The sequence below is a fragment of the Aplidium turbinatum genome, chromosome 9, assembly GCF_918807975.1.
Source record: "Aplidium turbinatum chromosome 9, kaAplTurb1.1, whole genome shotgun sequence".
Taxonomy (NCBI): domain Eukaryota; kingdom Metazoa; phylum Chordata; class Ascidiacea; order Aplousobranchia; family Polyclinidae; genus Aplidium; species Aplidium turbinatum.
In genome coordinates, this window is record NC_137480.1 from 16,369,039 (window position 1) to 16,381,166 (window position 12,128).

General features: G+C 36.7%; 1 protein-coding gene and 1 pseudogene across 3 annotated transcripts in view; one reads left to right on the forward strand and one right to left on the reverse strand.

Annotated features, from left to right (window-relative positions):
- The window catches only part of LOC145776958 (uncharacterized), a 44,332-nt gene that overhangs the window by 14,761 nt on the left and 17,443 nt on the right, over window positions 1-12,128 (forward strand). For all 3 annotated transcript variants that reach the window (XM_082588209.1, XM_082588208.1, XM_082588206.1), the window contains exons 2-4: window positions 6,447-6,515; window positions 9,954-10,080; window positions 12,012-12,088. In XM_082588209.1, the coding sequence (XP_082444335.1) occupies window positions 6,513-6,515; window positions 9,954-10,080; window positions 12,012-12,088 (207 nt within the window). In that variant the 5' untranslated portion in view covers window positions 6,447-6,512. The remainder of the gene's footprint in view (window positions 1-6,446; window positions 6,516-9,953; window positions 10,081-12,011; window positions 12,089-12,128) is intronic.
- Window positions 1-12,128, reverse strand: part of LOC145776957 (uncharacterized) — an 868,661-nt pseudogene that overhangs the window by 5,535 nt on the left and 850,998 nt on the right.

The following is a 12,128-nucleotide window of genomic DNA, read 5'->3' on the forward strand; positions in this document are numbered from 1 at the left end:
TTTCAAAGACAATTTATATCAGCACCAGTTCTCATTTGCTTGTATTCAATTACTTCAACTCTCAATCAACAATAATCTCTGCACCTATTACCAATCCACAACTCATAACACAACTCTCATAATAAACTCATAATAATAATTCATCAATTTACACCGCTATTTATAGAGGGTTGTTCGGTCTAGTAACTTCGAGAAGGTTACGTAATGTTACATCATAAGGACTCATTGTTCTGTCACGTTGCACTAAACGTAAACAAGCAAGTTTAAAGAAGCTTCCAGATTGTCACGTAGGGTAGAAGGTTCTAAAAAATACGTTACTAAAAATGAGAAAAAGTAAGGTAAACGTTCAGTCAATCTGTTTTCTTGTTTTTTTTTTTGGTAACTTTTGCTGCGTAGGCTTATACTACATATAATGATCTAAAAAGATGTAAAAGATTCTTCAAGCGTAAAATTCTACTTACTGGCGAAACGTGTCCTCTTTTTAGGCGATGAAAATATGGTAGGCTTATCATTACTGAAACCAGTCAATCAAGACGAATTAAAATATCTTAATAATCTTACTTTCTCTAAAAGTACAAGACATAATAAAATACCTATAAAATTTTTCAAACTATCCTCACCAATAATCGCCCCTTTCCTCACCAACTTATTCAATGAGTGTACCTAGTCCTAGCCTAAAACATTGTTTTGTAATTTGTCCTAATAAGTCCGAATTTCAAACTAATACTGTTGGTTTTAGGTTTGGGGGCTGTGCACTTTTAAGATAGTGCTTATAACACTGCTTAATCGATGAATATTTTAAACTTTTAGGTTGTGCGATCTTTCATTTTTGTTCGTGTCAAATTCGTGTGTTGACTTTGCCGCTCTGTAATCTACATGTTTGCCCCAGCAGTAAATAATAAAATTGAAGTAAATTGTTTTCTGGGGTTCTCTGGCAACTCTGTTTCTGAAAAGCCGTATCTTCGATCACGTGGTTTTTCGACAATCACGAATCACGATTCACGAATTTGATTGGCTGCTTTAACCTACTTTTTGCAATGGGTTCATTTCATTGGGTTGTTACTTGTTACCATCATTTTCTGACTTTCTTAATTCTTATTTTATTTCTCTGGTTTGGAATAGTAGCGGCAAGTGGTAACTAAGCAGTAAGCTATAGTATTGTTGTTGATGAAGTGCTTTAGGGATCCAGTCATGATGCAAAAACTCCAGTTATCATGTGCCAAACTCAATTATTTTCGTCTTAATAAAAACAATGTTCGGCCTACATTATCAAGAGGGCTGGAAGATCTTGTATTGTACATTAGCCTATGACAGCCCAGAAAGCAAAATTTTTTTTACTATTTAACATAACGTAATTTGGGGTGAATAGGGACTGTGGGGTGAATAGGGACAAAAAATATATTTTTGTATGTTTTTAATAAAAAAATAGTTAAACTTAATATTTCAAAGGCAGTGGCTATTTGACCGGCTCCGGTCTTTGAATCTGAAACACTATTTGACCGGTCATGACGTCACTACTTAAGCGCTTTTTTGTTTTTCTCTTTCAAAGCAACAGACGAGAAGCGCCGATATAAGTTCCAACTTCAACACGTATTCTTCAACTCAGTCCGTGGCGCGTGCGATACGTCTCTGGCTGCCAATCTAGAGGGGATGAGTTCGATACTATCCGGAAGCATTTCTTTTTTATCTAAATTTTGACCCGAAGTGCATTTTTGTGGTCAATTTTTAATTTGAGTAGCCTACAGCCCATTTTTTATGTCTTTTCAAATGTGAGTAATAATGGCAGTGCAGCAGTAATAATGGCATTTGGCAGTGCATCCTATGGATCCGTAATTGGGCCTCTCTCTTGCATCAGCTTGCTGGGCGTGTAGTTGTTCTCTTGCGTTATATTGCCTTTTTCATTATTTTTGCATTTATGTGAGTAATAATGTTAGAGTTTTTTTAATTTGCTGGAATTTGAGAATTTCTCTTGGTAATTTTCCGATCGTCATAAGTGAACGTGTGTTGCCGAACGACCCTACATTTTTCTCTCAAGTTAGTTGTGTACAATACTTCTTTAAAAAATGGTTTTACCATTATCATTTCTTTTAAAAGAAGTATTGTATATAACTAACTTGAGAACTATTAACTAACTTGGACTGTAGGCTACTCAAATTAAAAACTGACCACATAAATGCGCTTCGGGTCAAAATTTAGATAAAAAAAAAATGAAAAAAAGAATGCTTCCGGATAGTATCAAACTCATCCCCTCTAGATTGGCAGCCGGAGGCGAACCCTACGCGCCACGGACTGAGTTGAAGAATACGTGTTGAATTTAGAACTTATGTCGGCGCTTCTCGTCTTTTGCTTTGAAAGAGAAAAAGAAAAAAGTGCTTATGCAGTGACGTCTTGACCGGTCAAATAGTGTTTCAGATTCGAAGACCGGAGCCGGTCAAATAGCCACTGCCTATTTCAAACACAAAATTTGCTTTGCGGATATATGTAAATTTAGGCAGTGGCTATTTGACCGGCGCCAGTCTTTGAATCTGAAACACTATTTGACCGGTCATGACGTCACTATATAGGCACTTCTTTCTTTTTCTCTTTCAAAGCAAAAGACCAGAAGAGTGCCTATATAAGTTCTGAATTTGACAATTATGTTCAACTGATTGGGTGGCGCGTGGGATACCGTACGTTTCGGGTTGGTGTTCTAGAGGGAATGAGTTCGATACTACGCGGAAGCGTTTTTAAAAATTTTTAACTAAATTTTAACTCGAAGTGACTCAATCGTTAGGCTGCTGCATTTTTGTGGTCAATTTTTAATTTCAGAAGCCTACAGCCTAATTTTTTATGTCTTTTCAACTATGAGTAATAAAGTTAGAGGTTTTAATTTTCTTGAATTTGAGAATTTCTCTGGGTAATTTTCCGTTCGTCATAATAGGATATGACCGTGTTTGCCGAACGACGCATTACACTTTTGCGTCGTTCGGCAAACACGGTCACATCCTCTTATAACGAACGGAAAATTATCATAAGAAATTCTCAAATTCAAGAAAATTAAAAAACTCTTGACTTTATTACAGTAGCCTACTCATACTTGAAAAGACATAAAAAATTGGGCTCTAGGCTTCTGAAATTAAAAATTGACCACAAAAATGCAGCAGCCTAACGATTGAGTCACTTCAGGTCAAAATTTAGTTTAAATTTAAAAAAAAAAGGCAGTGGCTAATTGACCGGCTCCGGTCTTTGAATCTGAAACACTATTTGACCGGTCATGACGTCACTGCATAAGCACTTTTTTCTTTCAAAGCAAAAGACGATAAGCGCGTTAAGTTTTAAATTCAACACGTTTACTTCAACTGAGTCCGTGGCGCATACGTAACGTCTCGGACTGCCATTTTAGAGGGAATGAGTTCGATACTATCCGGAAGCGTTCCTTTTTTTTTTTTTTTTTTTAACTACAAAAGGATACAAACTGATATAAAAAAGTTTTTTCTAGTCTTTATTTTTAACAAATTCCTTTCACTTCTTAGCACAAATTCTCTGAAAAAATCACACCTTCTAATAGGCTGTAAGATTACGTTTCGCTGAAGTCCGAAGTTAAAAATTAAATCCAGTCTCATTGTCGCACAACAATCAGTCAAGTTTCAAATCATCATCTCAACCAAACCTTCAAGACAACTTTCCACTTTCAAAAATTTAGTTAAAAAAAAAAAGGAACGCTTCCGGATAGAATCGAACTCATTCCCTCTAGAATGGCAGCCCGAGACGTTATGTATGCGCCACGGATTCAGTTGAAAAAAACGTGTTGAATTTAAAACTTAAGGCGCTTATCGTCTTTTGCTTTGAAAAAGAAAAAAGTGCTTATGTAGTGACGTCATGACCGGTCAAATAGTGTTTCAGATTCAAAGACCGGAGCCGGTCAAATGGCCACTGCCAAAAAAAAAAACGCTTCCGCGTAGTATCGAACTCATTCCCTCTAGAACACCACCCAAGACGTACGGTACGGTATCCCACGCGCCACCCAATCAGTTGAACATAATTGTCAAATTCAGAACTTATATAGGCACTCTTCTCGTCTATTGCTTTGAAAAAGAAAAAGAAAGAAGTGCCTACATAGTGACGTCATGACCGGTCAAATAGTGTTTCAGATTCAAAGACCGGCTCCGGTCTTTGAATCTGAAACACTATTTGACCGGTTATGACGTCACTACATAAGTAGGTACTTTTTTCTTTCAAAGCAAAAGACGATAAGCGCGATAAGTTTTAAATTCAACACGTTTACTTCAACTGAGTCCGTGGCGCATACGTAACGTCTCGGACTGCCATTCTAGAGGGAATGAGTTCGATACTTATCCGGAAGCATTCATTTTCTTTCTTTTTTTTAACTATAAAAGGATACAAACTGATATGAATGAATCAACAAGTGAATAAAAAAGTTTCAAAACGAATTAAAAAAGTTTTTTCTAGTCTTTATTTTTAACAAATTCCTTTCATTTCTTAGAACAAATTCTCTGAAAAAATCACACCTTCTGATAGGCTGTAAGATTACGTTTCGCTGAAGTCCGAAGTTAAAAATTAAATCCAGTCTCATTGTCGCACAACAATCAGTCAAGTTTCAAATCATCCTCTCAACCAACCCTTCAAGACAACTTTCCACTTTCACTTTACTACGCTACGCTGAAGAGGTCGGGAGATCGAAACACTGGCCTTTGTTCGTAGTTGCTTTTCATAATGTCTTTTTAGACATTCTTTTTGGGTCAATAATGTCTTTTTAGATATTACTTTTAAAGAAATAAAAAGGAGTCAAAAGGCATGTAAATTTCACTCTGTGTGGAGCTACATGTACTTGAGAGGTTAACTGTTATTCTTTTATTCACAAATTAAAAAAACTTAACTTTATTACTCACATTTGGAAAGATTTAAAAAAATGGGCTGTAGGCTACTCAAATTAAAAATTGACCACAAAAATGCACTTTGGGTCAAAATTTATTTAAAAAAAAAAAGGAACGCTTCCGGATAGAATCGAACTCATTCCCTCTAGAATGGCAGCCCGAGACGTTACGTATGCGCCACGGATTCAGTTGAAAAAAACGTGTTGAATTTAAAACTTAAGGTGCTTATCGTCTTTTGCTTTGAAAAAGAAAAAAGTGCTTATGTAGTGACGTCATGACCGGTCAAATAGTGTTTCAGATTCAAAGACCGGAGCCGGTCAAATAGCCACTGCCTAAATTTATTGATAATTCAAGGCTGATAACTTTTTTGAATAATATATTGCAACTGCACAGAGACCAAAATCACTTGGGTAAATTTTTTTCTTATTTATTTATTATGGTCAAAACTTTGTTTGTGGAAATCGGTTTACAGGCAAATACACTTTTTCTGGGTTTGCACCTTGTTAGGTTGGTTATCCTACATTATACAAAAAAAAAATTTGGACCAACTACGTTTACGCTGATTGTGCGTATTTTTTATTTTATTTTTCATGACAAAAATTTCAACTTTTGTGGGGTGAATAGGAACAATGCCAATAAATTACAAACCGAAGTGGGGAGCCAAGCGCTACAAGAAATATGATATATACCAGCACCTTGCAAAAAGCTCTTGAAGCTATAGATGGGGGATTGACATCACAAAAGTCAAGGTATAAAGCCCCAAGGAGGTCAGCTGGCTTTAGCTAAGCATTAGAGGAACATCTAGTTGGTCGACTCTTGCTATGTGCACAGTGGGGATAGCCCATGGACAAATTTGGCATAAAATACACCGTCAAAGCTCAATTTCATAGAAGGGGAATTTAACACACAAAGTTTAAGAATAATATGCCGGGTAATGACTGAGTAGAATCGTTTCTCAAACGGCACAAAGATGTGCTGGCTCAAAGGCTCTGTCAAAATATCAAACGGTCAAGAGCTGCAATCTCCTTTACTGCCTTAATAGCTTTTTTGACAATCTTGAGGACACAAGAGATGTGCCGCCTGGAAACATAATGAATTATGACGAGACTCTAACCTCAGTGATGATCCAGGAAGGAAAAAAATTGTTGTTAAATAAAAATTTAATTTTTCAATTTTTTGACATTTTATTTTTATAAAAAATCCTTTTGCCTCATGCCAAGCACCAGCAGGTTCAAACCTTTGCATTACTTCAAAGCATCAAGTACCAAAGCTTCAGATACGGTGTTCCTATTCACCTCATGCGCAGATCGAAAAGGTTTAAAATTAGAAAAAATAAAATGTCTCTATTCACCCCAAAATTTGGGGTGATTAGGAACACCAGTTTTTTCCAAATATCTCAAAATTCTTATGATTTTTAAAAAATACAAAATTACATAAACATAGGTCTAACATATAGACTTAAGTCAAACTACTAAAAATGGCAACATTATAATATATTATTAGAAAAGCTTGTGTAGCAAAAACCTTTAAAATTGTCCCTATTCACCCCAAATTACGGTACTGTTTCCTCAGGTTTTTTAGGCTTTGCTGAAAATCCAGTGATAGACTAAAGATATCTGCATCAAGAGTTGTCACATCATGGTAAGTAGCCTATGCTGCTGATTTGAATGCTTTTTTAGGCGAGTAAAAACAATGAAATGATTTATCTTCGTGTGTTTTTAAACCTAGCCAACCCAAAGTGGTTACCGTAATGTCTGCAAACGAGATCCCATCGGAACATGGTTCAGAACAGCTTGGGTGTGTTTTTTTTTGAGGAGCTTTCTTACAACTTTGTCTGATTTCTCTGTTAAACTTCTGATTTTCTGAATTTGCAATATACTGCTCTAGACTAAACTTTAAGCCACTTTTAAAGCAAAATCATGACAATCTATTTTAGAGTGGAGTGAAAAAAGAGGGTCTAGATCCCTGAAAAATTGGCAAAAAATCAACAACAAAAATGGTTTTGGGAGTTACTGGCTGTGCTGTAACTTTAAAACTGCTGGTGCTAGATACCAAAATGATACCAAACGTGTGTTTGGTATCACACGATGCAGAATCATTCCGTACTGTACTGTTTCTATACGCTCTAAGAGGGATGCAACCTAGTTTGTACCCTGAACAGTTCGTACCTTGAAAAGATCGAGAGAAAAAATTAAAAAAAGACTGAAGTTGCTGATTGCAGTTTTCGCAAACAAACAAAAACTCTTAGGATCCTTACCGGAAATTTTTAAATGTTTGCCGAAACTCCGATCAATCCTAACCCTTTTAAATTGTTTGCAAAAACTGCAAATAAACGGCTCTATTTTTTCTCTCGATCTTTTCAGTTTGTTTGTTTACAGAAACTCTGATCAGCGACTTCGGCTTTTTTAAATTTTTTTCTCTCAATTGTTTCCTAACCCTAACCCCTTTTAAAATGTTTGCAGAAACTGCGATCATTGACTTCGGCAAACTCTTAGGATCATTACTGGAAATTTTAAAGGAAGTGGCTACCGTAAATACAGCCGTTCCATGCCTTTTTTTTAACTGTTACGTCGCTTTTACTGCGCATGCGCGCTGGTGCGTATTTTTTCTTCTTTCTCGAAAGAACAAATGAAAAAAAGTGCATATATAAGTTCTAAATTCAACCGCTTTTGCCAAGTGAATCTGTGACGCGTGCGATCTTTGTCTGGCCCGTACTCCCAAGGATATGAGTTCGATATCACCACGAGGTATTTTTTTTAAACTAAATATACTGTTTTTTCGTTGTGATGGTCAGAACTAAAAACAAACTAAACTGAACAGCCACAAAAATGCGTAGCCTAACGATTGAGTCACTTGCAATAGAAACGATAGTCTATTGTGGAATAAAATACAAAATTTTCTAAATAAACAGAAGGCGTCGTTGGAGTTACAGAAGGATTTTGTTGGATTACAGAAGGATTATCGTTGGTTTTCAAAAAATTGCCGAATAGGGAACTAACTGATAAAGACTGTATCCAAATAGGGAACTAGCCCAATCGGGCTGTAGCCGAATCGGACTAGCCGAAACGGGCCATTCCGTAAAGAACCACTCACTGACTGCAACACCATTCGTCATAGCACATGACTAGGGAACTGTGTTCCGAAAGCTAGTGTAATTTGATATTGCTAAAAAGAACCCGCAGCATCAGGCTATAACAGATCGTTTGAATCTACACTGTGAAATGTCATTATTTTTTAGAAAGTTTCAACATTCAAAAACATTTCGAAATGCTTTGCGCTCCTCCTGAAATAGCTTCGTGACCCACTGGTTTGAAGCACTGATCTAAACATCACTTATTTCAAAGAACATAATCTTACATTATTACTGCAGACAGTGCACAAAGTTTCGGCTTTTCGCCCTCCATAGTGCAGTAGGTACACTGGGTATGGCCACGGAGATGTATACCTCCATGTGACGTTTTCCCATTTGTGGAACCTAAGCTCCAAAAATGGTACTATTGCCAACCTTGCCAAGGTGCTCAAACTGCAAGCATTATAGTTTAAATTTGTTTTAGGCTATTTATCATAACACTACGATAATCCGTCGTAGAGTAGAGGCTTTGAACCACTGACGCAGACCCGTTTATTGAAATTAACAAAGTGAAATTTCTGCTATGAAAGTGTGGTTGTCTGTGAATTATTTCATCCAATAGGTGCTGCTGAGTAGAGAGCAGTCCTAAAACTGAATTGCTGAAGTGCACAGTGCACACCCCGAGAGTCGAACAAGCGTCGTTTAATCTTGCAGATTCTTCGTTTGTAAAGTCAAGTGCTTATTAACCAACTGAGCTATCAAGCAGATATCAAGACAACAGTAAGTTGTCATTGTGTTAGGATTAGCGTTTAGCACAACATACGGCCTTGATTCGTAATTATTTATACAACATAGACAAACTACCAGTGGCGACTCGTGCCATGGAGCTGCAACCCCGCCTGAAAGAAAGAAAGAGAAGAGGGAAAATAATATGTCTTCCGCTGTATTTGTCCAACCGGTTAATTTTTTTCACTTAAGAATTGCTGATCGAAAATTAAAATATTAAACGTTTCGTTTGGCAACACCGATTTTGGGCAAACTTCTTTGCATCCCGAGATTCTGGATTTCAAGCGCTCTGATTGGTTAAAAATTATCCTTGAAGCTCCACCTCTTTTGGTATTTTACAGCAATTTTTGAATCTGTTGGGGCTGCATGGAAAACAGCCCCACCTAACCGAATAACTTCACAGACTTTTTAAAGTTAGTTTTTATTTCACAGTGTAGCGATGAGCCATGAATGTAGAAGTGTTAGCTGTAGAGTTAGGGTATTCAACAGGTTATAGGAAGTGCCAATCCAGCATACGGCATCTCAAAATTACTTGAACCTTGTAGCCTATGCAACGGCTAGGCTAGTCAAGACTGAGCTCAATACTAGTAAAGTTTGTCTCCAAAGCAATGGTTAGTTTTTTTTTAATTACAGCTTAAGAATACATCAACTTTTCAACAAAGTTTGAATGCATTTTTTTCAAAATTTGGAGTAAAAACATGCTCAGAACGCACCAAACTTAATGTGATTTTTCTTGGGAGAGACCCCCCGGACTATTTGTTGCAGCCCCACTGCTCACAAACAGCACCAGCCACCATTAAACACTGCTATTCATTAAATTTTTGGACGCTACAAGACCTATCTGAGATTCAAATCCTTCTTGCGAAGTTAACCTTATCACAAATGTATGGAAATCAGATTTAAAAATGAATTAAGCTACCAAAGTATCATGCAAACCCAACCAGTAGTGACAAATTATAAGTTTTTGCCAAATCATTTCTGTGATAATTCAGCTCCCAGGTCACCAAATTTTTATCAACTTTTGGAGCTCAAGAGACTTTTCATTTCTTATCAACTTTAAATAAAATAAGATTCGAGCCGCGGTAATCTGTTCATCCACACCATCGAAAATGTGGCGACAATTTCCGAAGTGCGGAGTGCTGAAACATCTCAGAAACAAATCATCTGGCACCCGGCAGAATGTACAATAATCAGATCACATAATTTCTTAAACTTGCTTCAAGGCTTCCAACGGAGGTGAACCTATTAACGAGCCTGAACAGCAGCGGAAATTATTTATTGGAGGTCTTAACTTTGACACTACTGATGATGGCTTACGGGAGTATTTCAATCAATTTGGTGAAGTAATAGGTAAGAGCTATCTTCCGAGCAACGTAAGAATCAAAATATATATCACTGATTTGAGCCATTTTGTTAATATGCTTTGTAAATTTTTTATTAAAACTTTACATCATTCCTAATGCTCCTTCATCTTCTATGCCTATTGCAACCTTGTGGGATGGTGACTTCTTCCTGAAATTTTAGTATACTTAAGTATATATAACTGTAACTAACTGCTCTAGGCTGCTGCTGAGCTGAGTCGGAGATCAGAACTGGCGATGCACTAGCAAGTGCGAAATATATTTTCTGTTACATCTACTGACAACTGATCCCTGTTGCCTTAGCAATTGAGGTTTTAGCGTACTTAAATATACTTAAATATATAAATATTTTGTTTCTAGAGGTGCTTTATAACTACTGTTACCTGGCTCATTTGAATTGATTGTATTATATATATATAATACATACGCGCCGACTTCCGGGGGGGCCGGGGGGCGGCGCCCCCCGTAAACTTATGGTTAAGGGGCAACAAAAATGGTTATTACAAGTGGTGTTTCAAAGATAAAACACGTCGCGAAAGAGATTTAGATCATTTAAACGGACTTTAAGAATGCGAAAGCGAAAAACAGCCCACGTTGCTCTTGCATGCAAAACAGCAGCTGATCGCATGGCTTTCTCATAGTCTCTTACGGCATGGAAACTTCAAAGTAGATGGTAGAGTAACTTACGCTGCTGGAATAGTCACGTAACTATTCACTGCAATATTAAGTAAACCAGCTAAATTAGACGCGCTATTTTCCCCGCTGTTAGATCAATTATGATTCAACAAAACGCATTGTTTAGTTCGCAATGTGTAATTAAATTGAAAACCGATAAAAGAAAATGTGTTTAATGGTCTTGGTCGCAGATATTGCCTGCATTAACGACGTCTCTTACCACTATTGTCACCTAGCTAACCTGATATCATTGTTTTATGCGACCGCTTAGGTTTGACACCGACCTCAACGATCATCGCATGTTACGTAATAAGAACGATTATATCCTACACGCAAAAATAAAAAAATTGATCTCTTAAAACAGCTCTTTCCGCTGTTTTGTCTGGTGAGCTTAGCATATTGCTCAACAAGTGCATAAAGTTTAGAATTGACAAGAAATCATTAAATTTGAAAATTAAGTTCGAATCACTGCTAATAAACGTATTTAAGAGTTTTACTTAGGACGACGCCATTTCAAATTCCGTAATCTACGTCAACAATGATTTTGCGGCAGTAAAAATGCGTTTATTTTGAAAACTGCCGAGCTGGAGACAATAGCTTGTCCCGTGTATAAGTTGAACTTGTCTTTTTGAGGTGACAATCACTTGCGAACATCTCGACCTATACTCGAGTATATAAAAGACTGTAAAGACTTTCGATAAAAAACAGAAAAGAAAACACTTCGCCGTTGTTAGCGCTTTGAAGGTAAGTAATTAGCAAAACGAGCGAAACGAGGTTAATAAAACTTATAGCGGGTTTCCACTCTGCTTGAAATCATGATTTTTTGCGTTTTATTTCGATAACTTCACTGTCTTGGTCGTTGTTATTCACTCGCACGAAAAGGAAATGAATCGGCTTGTTTTCCAACTGTTCCAATTATGAGCTAACAATATCAAAATTTTTACGACAAGGCGTACTACATGCGTAAAACTAATCGTTTCAAGCAGCGGTTCTAATAAATTCGGTTGGCGACCTAGGTGTCAATAAACAAGACAGTAAGCTTAATCAAAGACTATTTTAATTGAGTAAAATAGCGGTATGTTTATGACGTCATCACCTTTCTCGCCCCCCAAGGTTTTTTGAAAAGTCGGCGCCTATGATATAATATATACACAATAATTCTAGGTAAATGCTTTGGACATGTGATTAGTTTTAGACACTGTTAAATTGTTTATGTTTTGATGTCTAAGCTTGTTTTTCTTTTAGATTGCATTGTCATGAAAGATCCCAAAATTAAAAAGTCTAGAGGATTTGGCTTTGTAACTTACAAAAAAATTTATATGGTAAGTTTATAGGGACCTGTACTTCATAATTAGAGATGTA